Source organism: Cibotium barometz, chromosome 52 (genome assembly GCF_041138505.1).
Source record: "Cibotium barometz isolate CiBa-2024 chromosome 52, ASM4113850v1, whole genome shotgun sequence".
Lineage (NCBI taxonomy): Eukaryota > Viridiplantae > Streptophyta > Polypodiopsida > Cyatheales > Cibotiaceae > Cibotium > Cibotium barometz.
The window spans coordinates 18,983,279-19,002,696 of NC_141097.1; the positions used below are offsets into that span (position 1 = coordinate 18,983,279).

General features: G+C 39.8%; 1 protein-coding gene across 1 annotated transcript; it reads left to right on the forward strand.

Moving 5' to 3' along the window:
- Positions 1-8,097: 8,097 nt before the first annotated feature.
- On the forward strand, positions 8,098-11,746 carry LOC147608913 (F-box protein At5g51370-like). The gene is made up of 2 exons (XM_086788814.1): positions 8,098-11,062; positions 11,151-11,746. Exons 1-2 carry the CDS (start codon positions 9,690-9,692, stop codon positions 11,440-11,442), a joined length of 1,665 nt encoding a protein of 554 aa, XP_086644940.1. The 5' UTR covers positions 8,098-9,689; the 3' UTR covers positions 11,443-11,746.
- Positions 11,747-19,418: the final 7,672 nt, after the last annotated feature.

Genomic DNA, 19,418 nt, shown 5'->3' on the forward strand with positions numbered 1-19,418 from the left:
AGGTAGCCTAACTAGGGCATCTTGCAAACTCCAAAAAGAGGCCCCTTGTAACACTTTTTCTCTATGCTACTTGTAAGTCTTTTCTATATACATACTCATACTGTGAATCCAAATGCATCTAACCAAGGTAATAAATAGGGTAAAGTTATTCATGTAGTAAGACATAGGTCATTATTACCAAAGCCTCCTCCAAAATTTCACACTTTGTTTTTTTTATAGCATGTTATATATCTTCATGAGGTACTAACATGTAGGTCCCTTGATTATAAAAAATATTAATACTACTACTCAAGTTGCCAAAACAGAGACTTGGATGCATTGGTGTATCTTGATGGTCATTTTAGCTTGTCTCACTAATGGCCAACATAGTACTTATGGGGGCTGATCCTTATTTGAAGCTTGATGTATGTATTTCACACACCACATGGCAAGAGGAGAGCTATGCCAAGAAGTAACAAGATGAACGTTGTGTCAAGTGGCATAACAAGTGTTATAAAAAGTGTCAAGAAAATGTTGGATCAAATGGAAATGGAAAAAGAAGAGATAAGAGCTATGACTAGTGGCAATGTAGGTTATACTAAGTGACAAGATCTTAACACTTAAACTATCTTAATCACTATTCATTACTTTCTTACCCAAATCTCACTAGATTAGGAGGTAAGCTATAACTTTTGTGATGTCTTCATCCTCAAATGACCTTATTATTTGAATTGATCTACTCTAAAAATTTTGTACTCAATTGTAAAAGTACATGGTATAATGACTTAAATGGGTGTAGATAACTAATCTAAAAATATTTGTTCTTTTTCTTTGATTGAGACCTCGAAATCATAATTTTATACATACATCTCAAACCATAGCTTAATTTAGAAGTTCCATAAAGTAAAACTGTCTAGTTTTTGGTGCATCATTAAGCTTTGAAGTTTTTGGTGATGTGACTAGGTGCCATTCCATCTTACCAAATATAAAGTTTTTGGTGATGTGACTAGGTGCCATTCCATCTTACCAAATATAAAGTTTTTGAATCTGAGAGAGAGAGAGAGAGAGAGAGAGAGAGAGAGAGAGAGAGAGAGAGAGAGAGAGAGAGAGAGAGAGAGAGAGAGAGAGAGAGAGAGAGAGAGAGAGAGAGAAGTGAATTTAACATCAAACGAGGGCAAAACATGGCCTATGGGGCTAGTACAAAGCATAAATCATTGTAAAGTAGAGATTATGAGATCATCTTTTGGTCACTTAGATTTGAGAGAGAGAGAGAGAGAGAGAGAGAGAGAGAGAGAGAGAGAGAGAGAGAGAGAGAGATTAATTTTAACGTCAATCAAGGGCAAAACCTAGCTACAAAGAATAAACCATTTAAAGTAGAGATTATGAGATCATTTTTTGGTCACTTATAGATTATAAGGGGAGAGAGAGAGAGAGAGAGAGAGAGAGAGAGAGAGAGAGAGAGGAACTATGACTAATTTGTATAGGAATTAGGAATCAAAATTTCTTATTAGAAATTAAAATTCCCATTTGAGAGGTTTCCCTACAAAGCCTTTTGACCCCCCAATTTTGCTACTCCTTTTCTCTAGTTGCACTCTTCATTCTACCTTATTTGAGAAGGTCCATAACTATTCATAGCTTTGTGTCATTGAGTATTTTGACTATTTGAGAATTGTGACTTCCTCCTTTTTAGAATCAAAATTTACAACACCTCTTTGGATTTTATGTGATGGCACTCTCGACATTCACATCCCATGTGAGTGTTGGTGTGGCTAGAATCACTTTTTATAGCTGCTCTAGCTTGAAGCCCACATTGAAGCATGCATCGTAAAGCCAACCTCTAGTGAGTGTTGGTGTGGCTAGAATCACTTTTTGTAGCTACTCAAGCTTGAAGTCCACATTGAAGCATCCATCATAAAGCCAACCTCTAGTTTTAGGTGAGAGTGTTTCCCTATGCTTTTCTCTTCCCTTTTGACATTTTATTAACTTGGATTTTGACTTCTGTCTTAATATTACTAAGGCCTTATATCGGAGGATGTCCTCCACTTCATTCACTTTTGATAAGATTGTATGTGTATGAGATGCATCTATATCTCATTCCTCCTCCTCCTTGATCTCCACATCTTTAAGGTATCTCTCAATCTCCTTTTTGAAATTGAGAGAGAGAGAGAGAGAGAGAGAGAGAGAGAGAGAGAGAGAGAGAGAGCTTGTTATTTTTTAATTTGCCTGCAAAGAAATGAAAAAGACTCATTAGTATCATGAATGTGGGTGAATAGGACCCCCTAGAACATTTTTTTTAATTAATTTCTATGGAATATTCCCTTTTTAATACGAAGGGTCCCTAAGGCTTTTAAGGATAAATGGGTGTTAGGTAAGATTTAGCATGTGTGAAATTTTTGGGATAGTGTGCATGCATGGGGCTAGGTGGCAATTAAGGGGGTGTATGGGCGGCTCGGTCGTGGGCGTCCTATGCACCTCCTCTGCTACATGTTGCATGGGGCAGCTCAATCGTGGGCGTCTCTTGTGCACCTCCTTTGCTGTGTTGAGGTGAGATGCGGGTCACTCCTTTCTTCTTGCGTGTTGCTGAGAACGTCCGCGTGTTGAGTCGTCTATTATGGTCTGTTTTGCTGGTTCGATTTGATGAGAACCCTGATTAACTGTTGGTTAGTTGTTGCTGGTTCGATTTGATGAGAACCCTGATTAACTGTTGGTGGTTAGTTGCTGGTTCGATTTGATGAGAACCCTACTAATCTTGTTTAATGATTGATTAATGTAAGGTTTATAAGGCTAAATGGGTGTTAAATATGATTTAGCATGTGTGAAAGTTTTGGGATAGTGTGCATGCATGGGGGCTAGGTGGCAATTAAGGGGGTGCTACTCCTTTCTTCATGCGGGGGTGCTCGCTCCTGCATTGCATGGGCGTCCTCTGCTCCTTTCTTCATGCGTGCTGGTCCTTTAGTTCTAGGGGGTGCCTCGCTCCTACGTTGCATGGGGCGACTCGATTGTGGGTGTCTCCTGTGCACCTCCTCTACTACTGAGGTGAGATGCGGGTCGCTCCTTTCTTCCTGCGTGTTGCTTAGAGTGTCTGCATGTTGAGTCGTCTGTGAGATGGTCAGAGTGTCCGCATGTTGAGTCGTCTGTGATGGTCTGTTTGCTGGTTCGATTTGACGAGAACCTTTATTAGTTGTTGTTTAATTGCTAATTAATGCTTGTCTGGTTTGATTTGTTTAGTTGTTGCATTGTATGGGGCTGGGGATTTAAAGAACAAAGTCTCTCTGTCTCGCCAGTGAATGTATTTGACCAAGCATATGTGTAAATGGATAACTACATTCCTAATAGGCTTGGGGCAACATTGGAGTTAACACTTTTGTGCATGATGCGTATGGGGAAGTACTACCCCTCTGCCCACTGGTTGATCCCTAAAACTGGAAATGGGATGGAGAAAAAAAAGAGTGGCCACAACATGGAAAGTGATGAAGTTACCGCATCTCACTCAACTGATTGATGTTGATCAAATTTTCTTTTTGGATTCTCCTCGTTATTACATGTATTATTCAGATGTGGATGCTGGCAATGAAGCAAATGAAGAAGATGATGGGAAGCTCAATTCGAGAAGCAACCCCATCAATCTTGAAAGTGACGAAGATGTGTTGTTTTGTGGAGAGGGTGGTTCGTTGTCTAAAAGAAGGGAATCATGGATCTTTTCTAGATAGCTCCGACTATGTGCCTTTGTTCCATGCTTGGCAAGACAATCAAAGATGTTGTTTTCATGTGACTTTCAAGAAAGAAACTGTTTGATGCAATGTAAATAGTACTTTAGCCTTATACATACCCGAAGCAATAACCTTGTACATATCCTAAGCAATAATTTTGATGAATATATGCAATAACTTTTTGAAAAATGTCTATCTTTTCAATTTTTGTGCAAGAGAGAATTTTTTTATTGCAAACCATTGAATTTAAAATATTTTTTTATTGCAAACCATTGAAACCAAGGTCTAAACCTACCGAAAAAATACTAAGGTAAGAACGTTAGTAAATTAATGCGATCTTTTTTCGCCCTTAATTAATGCGATTTTTTTTTGAGTGAATAGGCATGCAAAATTTTTATGGTTCATACATGTGGTGTCAATGAACTAGTTCTTGAAATAAGTATTCAAAGTATTTCTCTCTAAAATTTTTATGCATTTTTATTTTCAATAAAAAAACATGTACGTGAGAAACATGAATTTTATTTATTATTTTTCTTAAAGTCTAGGTAGTGTTGAAGCAACCAATCTTACATAATATTTGAGATGTATTACTTTCCACTCTTAACAAAAGAATCAAAACTATAAAAATAACTTTAATATAACTATGTGTATGTCATGAATAGCGCTTTCATATTGAGCACTTTATATGTAATTCATTAGGTGTGTAGAGTAAAATTGAAATTAAGTGTTTGGAAAAGGGTGAATTGTTACGTACAAATCCATTTTGTCTATAAGGTTACTATGAAGTAGTGGTGACATCATTAATGTCATCTTTAAGGTTATTATAAAGTAGTGGTGACATTAATGTCATCTATAAGCATTACCACTTTCTCTCTAATTTGATTTTGCACGATTCCAAGATATAAATACTAGATACAATTCTTGAGAAATTCTCACAATAGAGAAACAAATGGATGAATTTTAGTCTTTGCATGGATGTAAGCCACCAAAACTTCAATGATAGTTAGTTAGTAATAACATTTGCCAATTTTCATGTATTATTTCTCATTGAAAATATATTTCGTTGGGATATTTGAACTTTGAGTATGTTTCTGCGAGTACTCAAATAGTATGGCATAGGCAAATAAAAATATATTATTATGTTCTCCAAGTACTCAAAATAGTATGGTGTAGACAAATAAAAATAATATAACTAAGGTTATAAATGGGGATAAAGATTAATCAAATGAGCTACGCTTCTATAAAGGGAACCCTTACACACATAGGGGTATTCTCATTAGGCTAGGGAAAAGGGTGCCTCACTTTATCATTCACCTTCCAAAATGTTTAGTAATGCTCATTAGTTAATGAAAGGGTCATGCTATATGGAGCAAACATTTGGCATTCTTATCATGGATAGGATTATGTGATAGTATGCATAAGATGTGTTAAAAGATAAGTTTGTTCAATACAACTTAGAATAAAATTAAAAAGTAATGTAACAGATATTATTTTATAATACTTTGAAGCCATTAATTGATAAATTTATGGTGGTTCATGTAGCTGAATGTAGCTTTTCTATTTTGAAAACCATTAAAGTTGGTTAAAATATAAATCATGATATGGCACACTTCTTCTTCTTCTTCTTCTCTCTCTCTCTCTCTCTCTCTCTCTCTCTCTCTCACACACACACACACACACACACACACACACACACACACACACACACACACACATGCATGCATGCACACACGCACATGTGCATGCGCGTGTGCACACACACACACACACACACACACACTTAAATGGACATTTTCCATGTAGAATATTATGTTGATAAACACTATACTTTTCTATAATGCATGACATCCATGGTCCAAGTAAGCTTTGCATCATATGCTTAATATCATCATCCTTGCGATAGCATATTTAGAAAAGAAAATCCAAAAGCTAGCGATATGAATATCTTATTTCCACCACAAGGAATGGAGTCTTATGGTGCAATACTTGAACTTTGGTCTTTTGGTAGTACGAGAACACAAATGTTGAAAACCGTCATGTGTTAGTGCCTTTGTGGAGGTGCCGTGCTAAAATGATGGGTCCTACTCACAACTTACAACTTGCAAGTCATAAATATGAGAAAGATTGTACCTTTCACCTCACCTACAAACTAAACATCCATACCTTTCTTTTTCTATTTGGAATACTTAGAAACTTCAAAATTTTAACTCTCCTTCTATTTGGAATATCTAGAAACTTCGAAATTTTAGCTCTCCTTCTATTTGGAAAAACCTAGAAACTTCAAAATTTCAACTTCCAAAGTGGTTGTCATTCTAGAGTCATGAAATACTTAAAAAAGTGCACAACTTTTATGGTTCTTAGGAAGGAAAAACACCACAAGTGATTTCTTTCTTAGTGATCTTTATGATTTCCTACAAAAATATTTATAAGGCTTTTGGAAAGTCATTTATGAAAAAAAACATGGCCATACTATATGATCAAAAGTTTCACTTTTGATCATTTCACACAAAAAGAAGTCAAAGCCCCTTCTTAATGTGCGTGTGTGTGTGTGTGTGTGAGAGAGAGAGAGAGAGAGAGAGAGAGAGAGAGAGAGAGAGAGAGAGAGAGAGAGAGAGAGATTCTTGTTTATTGCTACTTAAAGGAAAAAAAATGGTATGGTTGTAGTAGTGATACTTGCTTTGTCTAACTTTGCTAGAGGTTTGCCTACATCACATGAGACTAAGTTCAATCTTGTATTTAAAATGGTGATTTGCAATCATAATATAAAGAAGTAAATGATTTTCCAAATAACTAGAAGTGGGATTCGAGTTACACCACACAGAGGAGTTTATTAAATGGGGCATGGATACCATCTGACTTGAAAGTTATATTCTCGAAAGGGAATTTTCCTTTACAAGAAGGGTAATTATATTTAGCTTTGTAAAAGAAAGGGTTATTTAAAAAAAGTCATTACTTTCTAATTTGAGAGCCCTTTTGAAAAAGTTATTCCTTAAATTCTATGTATGAGAAATGTGGGAAAAAAGTTTTCCCCATCACATGGAGGAAAGTCTTATATTTTTGGACAAATCTTTGATCTTCAAAGCACAAGTTATGAAATTGGCATGAAGTTTTCAATTGCAATAATTGGAAATTCCCCCTGGTCAAGCAAGCTTGGCCATTCAAAATGACTATGGTGCCATAATTGGCTTAGCTACAATTTTCTTTAAAAACTTTGAGAGCTGTGTAAGTGGTTACTTATGGGAATGCAAAAAAAAAGAATCATTACATGCAATTAAGAGCCTTGACATAGTAGAGCCTTCCCAAATTCTGGATGCTTAGTTTGTGGGTGCGATGAAACTTTTTAAAAATGTAATGATGACTATAAAAGTCCTGCCCATTATTGCAACATGTGTTTACACGGCTCAATTTTTGGGACAACTTTAATGTGTTTACACATTGCAACATGTGTTTACACATTGGGTAGGCTCAATTTTTGGGACAACTTTAATGTGATGATTGGTTGAAAAAAGGGCATAATTGCTTATGTGTCTCTCCAATATAAATATTCTTTTACACATCTCCCCTGCTCATGTGACTCTCCAATTTATTTATTTTTTACACATCTCCCCCGCTCATTCTTGAAAAGTGCCTTCCCCGTTTGTTATCACACGAGCAAAGGAAGAATGGGCATAAGGAGGATGCGGAGAACTTTGAGCAGGGAGAAATGTGTAAACACTTGAAGATCAGGTAGGTAGTCCAAAGGCTCTCCTTATTTAGGGGTGGGTCTATCCACCCTAAATTTCATCTCTCTCTCTCTCTCTCTCTCTCTCTCTCTCTCTCTCTCTCTCTCTCTCAATCAATCAATATTCTCACAATCTCAATCTCCCTCTCTCTCTCTCTCTCTCTCTCTCTCTCTCTCTCTCTCTCTCTCTCTCTCTCAATCAATCAATCAATCAATATTCTCACAATCTCAATCTCTCTCTCTCTCTCTCTCTCTCTCTCTCTCTCTCTCTCTCTTTCTCAATCAATATTCTCACAATCTCAATTATCCAATCCCTTTTGCACCAAATGCGTGCTCCCATGCTTCCATCATCAGAGTTTGTATTGGAAAAAGTTAAACATGTGAAAAGAATGGGTTTTCGATCTCAATTGACTAGCCGCCCAGAGGTCCTAGGAAAATAGATTGAGCCTTAAGATCCAATTGTTGTGTCTCACTAGTTAACTAATAGAGTTTTTTTTAAGGAGGGTGGTCTGAGGGAGGGGAGCGTATGGGGGGTGGGGTTTCCTTCTCATAACAAGGGAATAGGGTACATGGACCTATAGCGTGACGGGTTCCAACTACAACACACACCGTTTTTTTTAAGGAGGGTGGTCTGAGGGAGGGGAGCGTATGGGGGGTGGGGGTTCCTTCTCATAACAAGGGAATAGGGTACATGGACCTATAGCGTGACGGGTTCCAACTACAACACACACCATACCCCAATAATGTTCCGAAAAAGGTATATTCTTGGAATTTTGTGTATGTGTATGCTAAAAAGTGTCACACATCTAGCCCTTTATTGTGCTCAATCGTTCAAAAAAGTTAACTCTCTCCAGAGAGAGTCTGGTGCAACCCACCAATATAGGTACCATTCAATTCGCCTTCCCCTGTGGAGATCCAAAAATGTGCTCAAAGCAAATGAAAATATCGCCCTCATATTTTCTTAATTCAGTCACAAGCCTGCCTCCTAAGGGGCGATGAGAGGGAAGCGGTGTGTAAGCCCCCTAAAGAGAGTGTGGGCAGCAACTGACCTTTTGCCATGTGAAACCGCTGGACGCGTGTGAATCGTGCCTAATAAGAGATGTTTACCGTTGTGACATGTACAAGGTGGGACATGAAGTGCCACATCAGCAGCTTCCAAGTGGCGGTTAGCCAGAAGAAGAAGAAGAAGAAGAAGATGGAAAAGGGGGTTGTCTCGGGAGTTGGGGTTGTGAAAAGACACATGGAGTCTTGTACAGGGTGGCTTGTCATGGTCATGATGTGTGAGCAGATGCCCTCGCTAGGCTAGGGTGGCCTCCCGTGGGTACCGCCTCTTCATGATATCTAGGTAGTGCACGGCGCACGCATCTATCATTGTGAGTTGGCATACATCCATCATTGGGTGGTGGGGGTGTGTGTGTGTGGTAGAGAGAGAGAGTGTGTGTGAGAGAGAGAGAGAGTGGGTGTCTGTGTGTGAGAGAGAAAGAGAGAGAGAGAGAGAGACAGAAAGGTGCTCTCCATGCCTCCTGTGTAGTCTCTCTTTATCCCAAACGTGTCTCAACTCTCAAGGAAACCGGGCTCTGTTCTGTGTTTACCGCCTAGTACCTGCTGTGGTCAAGCACGTCCGTGAGAGAAAATTGGTCAGGTTTTGCACGTTGCTTATCTAGAGAGTTACACCACAATTGCCTTGCTTTTACCGCCTGATTAGATAGAGAGAGAGAGAAAGAGACCCATTTCCTTCCTGAATCCTGTGCTTGGCTCACTTGCAGAGATCCCTTATGAGCAATTTGGCTGCCTTAAACTTCACCCTCATTAAGGTCGGTGTAACCAATTTTTCTTTGGAACTTGCCCTTTGGCTACTATTCTTCTGGTACTTGCTTCATGTATCAGTCCCTTCTGCATGTTACTGTGCTGCCATATTTTATCTCAGAGAAAAGTGTGTCCTTGGCATAGACCCATTTCTTGTCTGCTCTCTCTCTCTCTCTCGTCTTGAGATGATAGGGCTTGATTCGCAAAGATTTTGAAGTGGTGATTTATGTCTCATCATCAGACCCACGGGCTTGAAGCGTAATGTGGGTCTCAACAACTGACCCACTTTGAGTTGGGTTTGAAGGGGTAGTCTGGGTCTTAACAGAAACCCACTCTGAGTTGCAACGGGTAACTTGGGTCTCTCTGCAGAGACCCACTTTTCAATTCTCTTCTTGTTCTCAAGCTTGCGCTGCTGAAATAAAGGTAGCTTTAAGGGTTCTTAACAGCAGGGACATGCAGTGGAGGGCAAGAAGATGTTGCAAATCTTCCATCACCAACAGCAGCAGCACGCCAGGGCTATGCAGAGGAAAGGATTGGGTAATAAGATTGATCCATGGAAGGGTGCAACAGGCGGGGGTGCCATGGATTTAACAGTGTGTCTGGGTGATGAAGTGGTGCTAAGAATATTGGGTCTTCTTCCCCTCTCTCCATATCCATGCTCTCAAGTGTGCAAGAGATGGCTGAGGCTGCAAGGACTGCTTCGCCGTGCCATCAAGGTCCTGGACTGGAAGTTTTTAGAAAGTGGGCGCATGTCATGGAGGTTTCCCAACCTTGCAGACATTGATCTCACCCTGGCTTGCTTCTCTGCTGTGCCCAAAAGCCCTAACCATGTCCTCTTCGCACACCGATGCCTTACAGTTCATCTCGACCTCAATGCCTTTGATCCTCCCTCGATCGAGGAATTCATCCAAGATCAGCAACTGCCCCCTTCTACCCTTGACAAGGGCCTGAAGATCCTAGCTGACGCCTGCCCAGATCTGCAGAGGCTGTGTGTTGTTGATGTTAGAAAGCCTGCCAGTGTAGAGATCAACACCTTTAGCCATGCCACAGATTACTCTGTACTTACCAATGATCTTCCTTCTGATGGCAAACATGGTCAGAAACCATCAAGCTTGATGCATTCAGACTTACATTTCAAGCAAGATTACAACAATAGTCCAGCTGAGAGTGATCCCTTGTGCAATGGAAGAAGTGGTGAGAGACGAGAAATTTACAACAGCTTGAAATCTACAAACCAAGATCTAATTCATGATAACCATGATGGCTCCGACCATGGACTCTCTTATATAGCCCGGAATTGCCCCACCCTCCAAGAGCTGGAGCTCCAGCAATGCACTGATGAGTCCCTAAGTGCTGTCTCAGCCTGTAAAAACCTGCAGATTGTACGACTGGTAGGCTCTGTAAGTGATTTTTATCGCTGCTCATTCACTGACATTGGTCTTACCATTCTAGCCCGGAGCTGTAACCGCCTTGTGAAGCTGGATTTGAGTGGCTGTGAAGCAAGCTATGATGGGATAGCTGCCATTGGTCAATGTTGTATGATGTTGGAGGAGCTGACACTCTCCAATCATGGATTTTATGATGGATGGGTTGCTGCCCTCTCGTTCTGCAGCTGCCTCAAGACTCTTCGGCTAGAGAATTGCAAGCAGATCGACCCTGTTCCTGGACCTTTGGAGCACCTTGGACATTGCATGGCATTGGAGCGTCTGCAGCTAGTGAGATGTGATCTGAGAGATGAAGCTGGGTTTCACGCTCTCATGATGGTTAGCATGAACATTAGAGAGCTTGAGCTCCAAGATTGTTGGGGGTTGGACGATGAAACTTTCTGCGTAGCAGCTGCTTGCAGGTAAAGGGACCAACCATTTTGTAGGCATTTCAATGTCTACAACACCAGGCCTGTAACAAGGTTATGATTATGATTTGCATGTGTGCAGGCGTGTGAAGCTTCTTTCTTTAGAGGGATGCTCGCCTCTGACAACACCAGGCTTAGAGACGGTAGTGTTGGCATACAAGGAGCTTCAAGCACTGCGAGTGGTCTATTGTAACAATATCAAAGATTGCGAAATAAGCCCGGCTCTTGCTCTCCAATTTTGCACGCTGAAGGAGCTCAAATGGCGCCCAGATGCTAAGTCTCTTCTTTCCATGAGCCTTGCAGGGACAGGTATTGGGCAGCAAGGCAGCAAGTTCTTCAAGAAAGGGGGACCTAGCCAAGGAAGGCATGTGTAAGCTTGGAATGCACGGTAAAGCTTTATGTAAACTGGGCTTTTGGGCAGCAAGGCAGCAAGTTCTTTAAGAAAGGAGGACCCAGCTAAGGAAGGCATGTGTAAGCTTGGAATGCATAGTATAGCTTTGTGTAAACTGGGCTTGAGCATTTGTAAGGCACCAACCATCCTGAGTTTGATAACGGTTTATGAGTCATACAATTGGATTCCATGGTTTGATCCATGTACTAATGTTCATCGAGTCTTTGTATCTAATGCAGTTCCCAACCGTTCGGTGGGAAAATACGTAACATATTTTCAGTTTATTAGTCAAGTGTGTCATGCTTCTTGATTTCAAGCTTTTGAGTGTTCTCGGAGCAATTTGTGGAGTTGGGGTGTTTACAGGAAGTGTATAGGAAGCACCATCTTTCTTCAACATTGACCTGCCTTTTTAAAGGAATTATTGAGTGTGGCATTAACAGATCTTTTGCATGCATTTATCACAGTAAAGGTAATGAGCACTCATATCTAGTCCATATGATAGGACTTCACCCCTAGATACTTTGGGGAAGGCTTTAAACTGTCAAGGCCTTGTGACTTGAAGACTTGGTTGTGGGGGCATTTTCTAGGTAGCTGAGACTGTTGCAGTCACATCAAGGACTGGGGGTATTAACAGAGTGAGCTTGGCCACCTTGCACACAAAGGACCTGCTCTTCACTGTATGGCTATCAGATAATCTTCATTGCTTGACTAGGGGCTTGTCTATTTTGCCAAATTGGCATCTATTGATTGGCACTAAGGGGGGCTTCAGACGTAGCCACTTGTCCGGACAAGGTGTCAAATGTAACATGCTAACTATGCAGAAGTGTGATTAATAATAACTAACACTAAGCAAAATAAATAACACTAGTCACGTGCGCAATGATGGTAGAGAGAAGAAGAATGAATGAATGAATGAGTAATTACATTGATTGCAAATCACAAATGAGACTCTTGAATGCTATGCATAAACTAAGTGTTTATTGTCCTCTTGTGTACTTGGTTGATCTAGATTTTGTGGCTACATGTTCTTGGTCTTGGCTCTCTTGCCCTTGTTTTTGGCTCTTCAACCTCTTATCTTTGAATGCCTACAGATGATCCATGACTTGCCTTTTTATAGGGATCTTGATAGCAAGTTGTATTTAGGTCAGTTTTACCTTTTTGTTGACTTGTCCAAAATGTCATATTTAGCCGACCAACTATATGCCAAAAGGTATCTCAATTGTTGGTCCATGTCTTTGGTACCTTTGGGCACTATTTAGACTCCCAAAACTTCTCCAAATTGCCCATATGCGTCATCTAATTTTTCTTTCTAAGCGTTTGCAAAAATTAATCATGTCTACGTGGCATCGTTTGGAAGGCATTGGAAGGTGTGCACATGACATCCCCTCTTTCTAAACTTGGAGCACTTGGAACAAACAATGCACATTTTCTTCTTTCTTGACGTAGGTCTTTCCATAGGATCACCTTCCAACTATTGGGGTCCTTTGCCACTGTTGTCTCCATTGGAACCTACACTTACTAGAATTGCTAGCTCTTCTTTTGGCTCCTTTGTCATTGGATGCTCTTTTGACATGGGGCTCTTTTGTCTCTTCTCGAAAATTGTTGTGGCATTGGTGTCATCCTCCTCTCTATTGGATTTAGAGAGACATACTTGAATGGTAGGCATTGCTGTCTCCTTCGAAATATGCTGGTTATTTGAGATGAAATTTGCTACTTGTGTCAACTCTTGGTTTGACTCTTCCACCACCAACATTGGCACCTCCTTAGGAGCTTTCATTGACCTACACTCCTTACTTGAGGAAACCGTCTCTTGATCACTTTTGGTCTTGAAAGCTTTGTGATATCCTTAGAAACTCCCTCATGCTAAGTTTTAACCTCTAGTGAATTCTCCACTTTTGTGCATTTGCCTATGGTTTTTGTGGTTGAAGTCCGTCTTTGCAAAATGGCTTCCAAGTGGGCTTGACTTTCTTTAAATTCTTGGCGCCATTGAGCTTGTCGTTCTTCGTATGAATTTGAGCTTCTCATTCTTCTTAAAATCTGGTCATAATTTCTTGTCGTTCTTGAAAAGATAGAGAGCTTCACCTTCTTCTTTTCTTTGCCAATACATCTCATCAATCTCTCGCATTGTCCACAAATACTTCTCGAAAACATGGATTTTGCGTACTAGATCTAGACTTGACACATGCTATCCTTCCTCAACAAAGGATTTCATGCACGCTGCCAATAGAAATAATGGCCAACCAAGGCTAAGGGTCTATGCATGGCCGAGTGCCTTGCACTAGGTGCGTCATGGTATGCATGCAATATCAAAGCTTGGACATCTAGATCATTGGGCACACAAACCTTGCAATCTTTAATCCACCTCTAATGGAATGCTTTTCCAATATCTTTCTCTCAGTAGCACTCATTGGAGTTTCTAGAACACCCGCATCTCATATGGGCCCGACTGGCCTGTACCAATTGCCAAACTCGACTAAGAGAGAGATATAAGTTAGTCGTTATCTCAGCAAAAGAGATGCATTGATCTCACGGATCCTACTAAGGGCTTGACAACCCGAATAGTTGCCCCCTTACAGTAATAGATCTTAAAGTCGAACTCCTGCATGAGTCAAGCCGTCTAGCCTTCCTAATCCCTCAGGTGGTCAGGTTGATCACAAATATATTTCAACGAGTGCTGATCTATCCAGAACCATACAAATAGTGTCTCTAGATTTTCATCCCATGGATGACGGCTAGAAGCTCCTTTTCTTGGCTAGGATACCTGATCTATATCGTAGAAAGCTTCTTGCTTCAAAGACTATGGGTCTCCCATCGTGGAAATAGGGCAACACCTATTACATAATCATTGGCACCCAACCACAAAAGGTTTACTAGGATCCACAATGTGCAACATAGGTGTTGAGGTGACTAGTTCCTTTAGTGCTCTAAAACACCAATCTAGCTTATCATTCCAAACCATTAGAGAACTTAACTTGCCCTTCTTGCTTCTCACTCCCTTTAAAAGCTAAGTTAGAGGGATAGTAATCTTGGCATAAGCTGTGATGACCCAAAAATGATTTCACTAGTCTAATCGCCTCTGGAGCTAGTCATTCCAAGACCTTTTTAACCTTATCTAGATCAATCTTCACACTATTGGCAAGATGATGTAACACAGATACAAGAGTTCTTGCTTGAAGAAATCACATCAACAAGATGATGTGATCCAGATACAAGAGTTCTTGCCTGAAGAGATCACTTTGACTCCTCTCCATACAACTTCAAAGTTTCATTAGGATCCACGATCTGCAACATAGGTGTCTAGCTCCTTTAGTGCTATAAAGCATTGATCCAACTTGTCACTTCAAACCATCAAAGGACTTAACTTGCTCTTCTTGCTTCTTAGTCCCTTTAGGGGGAAACAATCCTAGCATAAGCCTCGATAAAGCTATTGAAACCAAGAAATGATTTCACTTGCCTTGGCATCTGTGGAATTGGCCATTCTAGGAGCATACAAACCTTATCTGGATCATTCCTCACACCATTAACAGAGATTACATGACCCGAATAGAAAAGTTCTTACTTGAAGAAGTCACACTTTGACTCCTTCCCATATAACTTCTCTCATTTGAGATTCTCAAAGACAACTCTAGATGTTATATGTGCTCTTCCAGTGACCTACTATAAATCAGTATGTTATCCAAGGAGACAAGAATCCACTTTCCCAGATATGGATGAAATAAATCATTCATCATTTGTTGAAAATAGTAGTAGCAGCATTGGTCAACCACAAAAGGTAGGACTAAAAACTCACAGTGGCCATAGCGCATCCAAAATGCAATCTTAAGACATGCTGCCCTCAAGTTTTGATGAGAGCTTAACAGTAGATCAATCTTGATGAAATACTTAGCACTGAAGACGATCTACTACATCATCCATCTTAACAAATGATACGTATTCTTGATAGTGAGTTTATTCAATCCTTAATCCACACAAAAACGCATGCTAACATCTTTTTTCTGTGGTCCCAGAAGAAGCGAGTGCCCTAGGGAGACTTACTAGACTAAACAAAACCTTCATTAAGATAATATGGTAGTTGTCGAGTACTCTCGTCTTCTTCCTTTTGGCTAAACCAATAGGATTAATGAGAGATGGGATTACTAGCAGGTAAAAGCTCAATCACATAATGAGTGCCCCTCTCGGGTGGTGAAACATCACATAACTCACTCGGGAATACATCACAAAACTTCTTTGAAATATCATCCAAAATTTGTTGTTCTTTAGAAAATTTTATACTTGAGATTGAATTACATTCATAAGTAGATGATCATAATAAATTTTAAAAATTGAAAAGATCATAAAAAACAACAAAATAACTCATAATTTGGATCAAAAAGAGTTTCATATATATCCTTGGTCGAAGCGTGTGTCGAGTTTTCATCACAAAATCCACAAGGGAGACAACAACCCAATTACATACAATTCACCATCACAAAAAAAGAGAGAGAGCTTATGAGACCAATAATCTAACATTATCGTCTTGCTCTTAAACAATAGTCTTGAATCTAGACCTCTAGCCTAGGCACCGTTTGATCCCACACTATATCCAGAGTGTCTGCATCAAATGTGAAGAAATGAAATTGTGAGTAGAGACGTTATCAAATAGATCCGCACCCGATGGCCACCTATAAATCCCTCAACTTGGAGGAGATCATGGAGACCAAAGGTAGACTCACTAATTCGACACCCCTAGCAACTACTACTATCTAGATGATGAATTTCAACTAAAGAGATCAAAGAGTTACCTTGTAGTTCTGTAACATATACTGAGGTCTCACCCCCCCAATATTCTTCTTTCGACAATCCATGTAGTGATAGTTAGGTTGGTTGTAGTCAAAACATAGGTTGTCCTTCCACACCTTTGTTCCACGCCTTTGGCACATGTTCCTTGACACAGACCTTTGCTTACTTGTAGGGCGCTGGTTGGGATTGTGTTGTGCAACTTACCTTCTTGAAATCCTCCAACATGGCCTCACTTCTTGTCTTTAGAGGATTTTTGGCTCTTGAATTAAGAATCACCTACATGCTCACCATCCCTTTTGATTGCAAGGGTATTATCAAAATCCTTAGCATATCTGCAGATGTCGTCTAGTGAGCGAATATGGTTTTGATAATCCAGCAGAAGGTTGAACAAATAAAACATGTAAATCAACACATGAGGCTCCTCAAGGGCCTTACAATGATTCAACGGATCGTTAAACTTCCAGGAATAATTATCGAGGCTCTTCTTTCCCATCTCAAATTTAAACAACCTATGAAAGTTTTTTTATATCTTGTTGATAGAGACTAAGTGTGTCTTAAACATAGCTTGAAATCAACCCATATTGTTGGCTTCACATGGAGGTCCTTCCACTAGACGCTTTATGCTAAAGAATAATTTGAATCTGACTAGTACATTGAGTGGAAGGCCTTGGTGGCATCATGGAAAGGACGTAGGGGACAACCCAATATCGTGGGGCTTTGCCCAACTGCACTCAATCGATAAACTAGTACACCATGGCCTAGCTCATAAATCCAAAATTGGGGCGTGTCACTCACCTTATGAAAGCAGGTTGCTTGGGATACTCGTAGGGTAGTGTTGTAGCAGTGTAGAAGCACCCGAGAGCTCGACTCTATCCTGCCACATTTTACACTAATGAAAGCTCGATCCTCCTCACAACTCAATCTCACACACTCACTCTCTCACATACATGCAAGCAAGCACACACAAGAGCTCAAACAAGCAAGAAAATAAGAGCATAGGAGAGTAGAGAACAAGAGCACTCTATTAAATTAGCATAAGAGAATATAAGACCATAAGAGGTTAGCTTTCCTTTTGCCTTATCTCCTTCGTTTCTAGGGTTTACACATTTGGGTAGACAAACTTAAACATAAGGTTCTTGGGCTCTCTAGCCCACCTAGGCTAGTGTAAACACTCATCCAAAGGTAGCAACCTAAACTCCTTGATCCTATGGTGCACCTTTCATAGACAAACAACGAGCACACACACAAAATATACAATACATGCATGGCTTTTAAGTGAATCCTGGCCATTTTGACACCTGTGGCTTAGAGAGGGTGAAAGTGATATAGTGGTGGGGCCAGCATTGATGCCATAGAGGTCTCCCCGGCAAGGGTTAACGTGCCTCCCTTCTTGATGTAGATTTCGTCCTCACAATATGTCGGTGAAGATGAGTCGATGTCACCTCCAAGATGGAAGGTGACAATGGCGGATAGCAAAGTTTTGTGATACCTGCATCATGAAAAACAATTGAACCAATAAAATGTTCCTTGTAAAAAATAACATGAAACATGGATTTGAAAATTAGAACCCATGCATGTTCGCAAATAGGAAATATAAGGCCAATTCAACTTAGAGGTTGGTAAATAAACTTATCTACACCAGAATTGCTCATAGTCACATGCCAACGATTATGGTTTAGTCTCAAGATACTTAGACCCTTATGTATTTAGTGGTAAGAGTGAAGGTGAATAAACTTATACTTTTTTTTTAAAATAAAATAAATAAAGATAAATAGGGATAAGGCACCAACTTGCAGAGACGATGGCAATGGCCCAAAGACCTCCACCAAGAGTACCTAAGGACTACCAGGAATCTTCTGATTACGGCCATGGCTTAGCCTTTTCCTTTTATTAGTTTATTGGTGACACAAGGTCCTATCCCATGAGAACCAAGGCATCGGCCTCAAGGTACCACCATGAGTAACCAAGAGTCCTACCAAGATCCTATATGGCGATAGTTATCTTCTTGGTCAATTTTTTTAAAGTATTATTATTTTTTATGCTACAACTCACCTAAAGGTCACTAAAGGTTGAGTGGGAATACTTGGCATACTCCATTAGCATATTGTAAGGTCAGTCATCTAAGCAACAAGTAAAAAGTAGTTCATTTGAGTCATAAAGTCATTGAGTCATAAAGTCATAAAGTCATTGAGTTAATTCCATGAATGCAAGTTTGTGAAGTAAAGAAACAATTTTGAAGTTGAACTTAAGTTAGGGTACATCTGAGCAAGTGGAAGAATTCGGTCCATATCGAGGGTGTGTGCCCGTTTTCATGGGCTCTTCAAGTTATAGAATTTGGATTTGGTGCTTGGATTTTGGTGCCTAGATTGCAACTTGATAACCTATAAAAAATAATTATATCTGGCAAGGTCATTATCTGTTATGATCCATGTTAATCAAATATCTTTTGACATTCAAAAACCATCCTCAAGAAGATGCAAAATGGATGCCCGAGAAATTTTTCCGAGCTTATCCTGAGATCCTTCGTTCTTTTTAAACCCAGCAAACCTGCAATTGAGGGCAATTGCAAACTCAAGCAAGAGGGATGTCATGAGAATATATTTTAAGTCCTCTTTAAGAATATTATTTTTCCCTCTTGAGTAATTTGGGGACGCCTAGGTTACTCTTGCGTCATGCCGACTAGGTTAATATCGTGGGTGACACCACTATAAATATTAATACGTGCGATATATGACGTATGCTTGGGGCCGCCTATGATTATTTCAGTTAGGTTTGTATTGGCAGGGTGATTCCTGGAGTACTTACGCCTGGTAGTCATGAGTTGGTTATGGTTTGTGCCTGTTTAATATTTTGTGCCTGTTTAATATTTGTGGAATTAATTTAATTATTAATTGGGCTTATATTTTCAGGTGATGAAGATTATGAGGATTGATGAATAATGTCGAGGAGAATGTTTCTTATGCGCATCATATTTAGTTTTATAAGCGTAGCTTGTAACCTTAGTAGTTGATTTTTCTATTTTGATACATTGGAAAAAATACATTTATAATGTTGAATTTATTAAAGCCTAAAGGCTTTACCCTAGCCCCAATTTTTGGGACACTGTATTTTTGTTGTGGAAGAGTGTCGTGCTCTCTAAAAGCACACTTTGTATATTTTTGGGGGCTATGGCCTATTTTT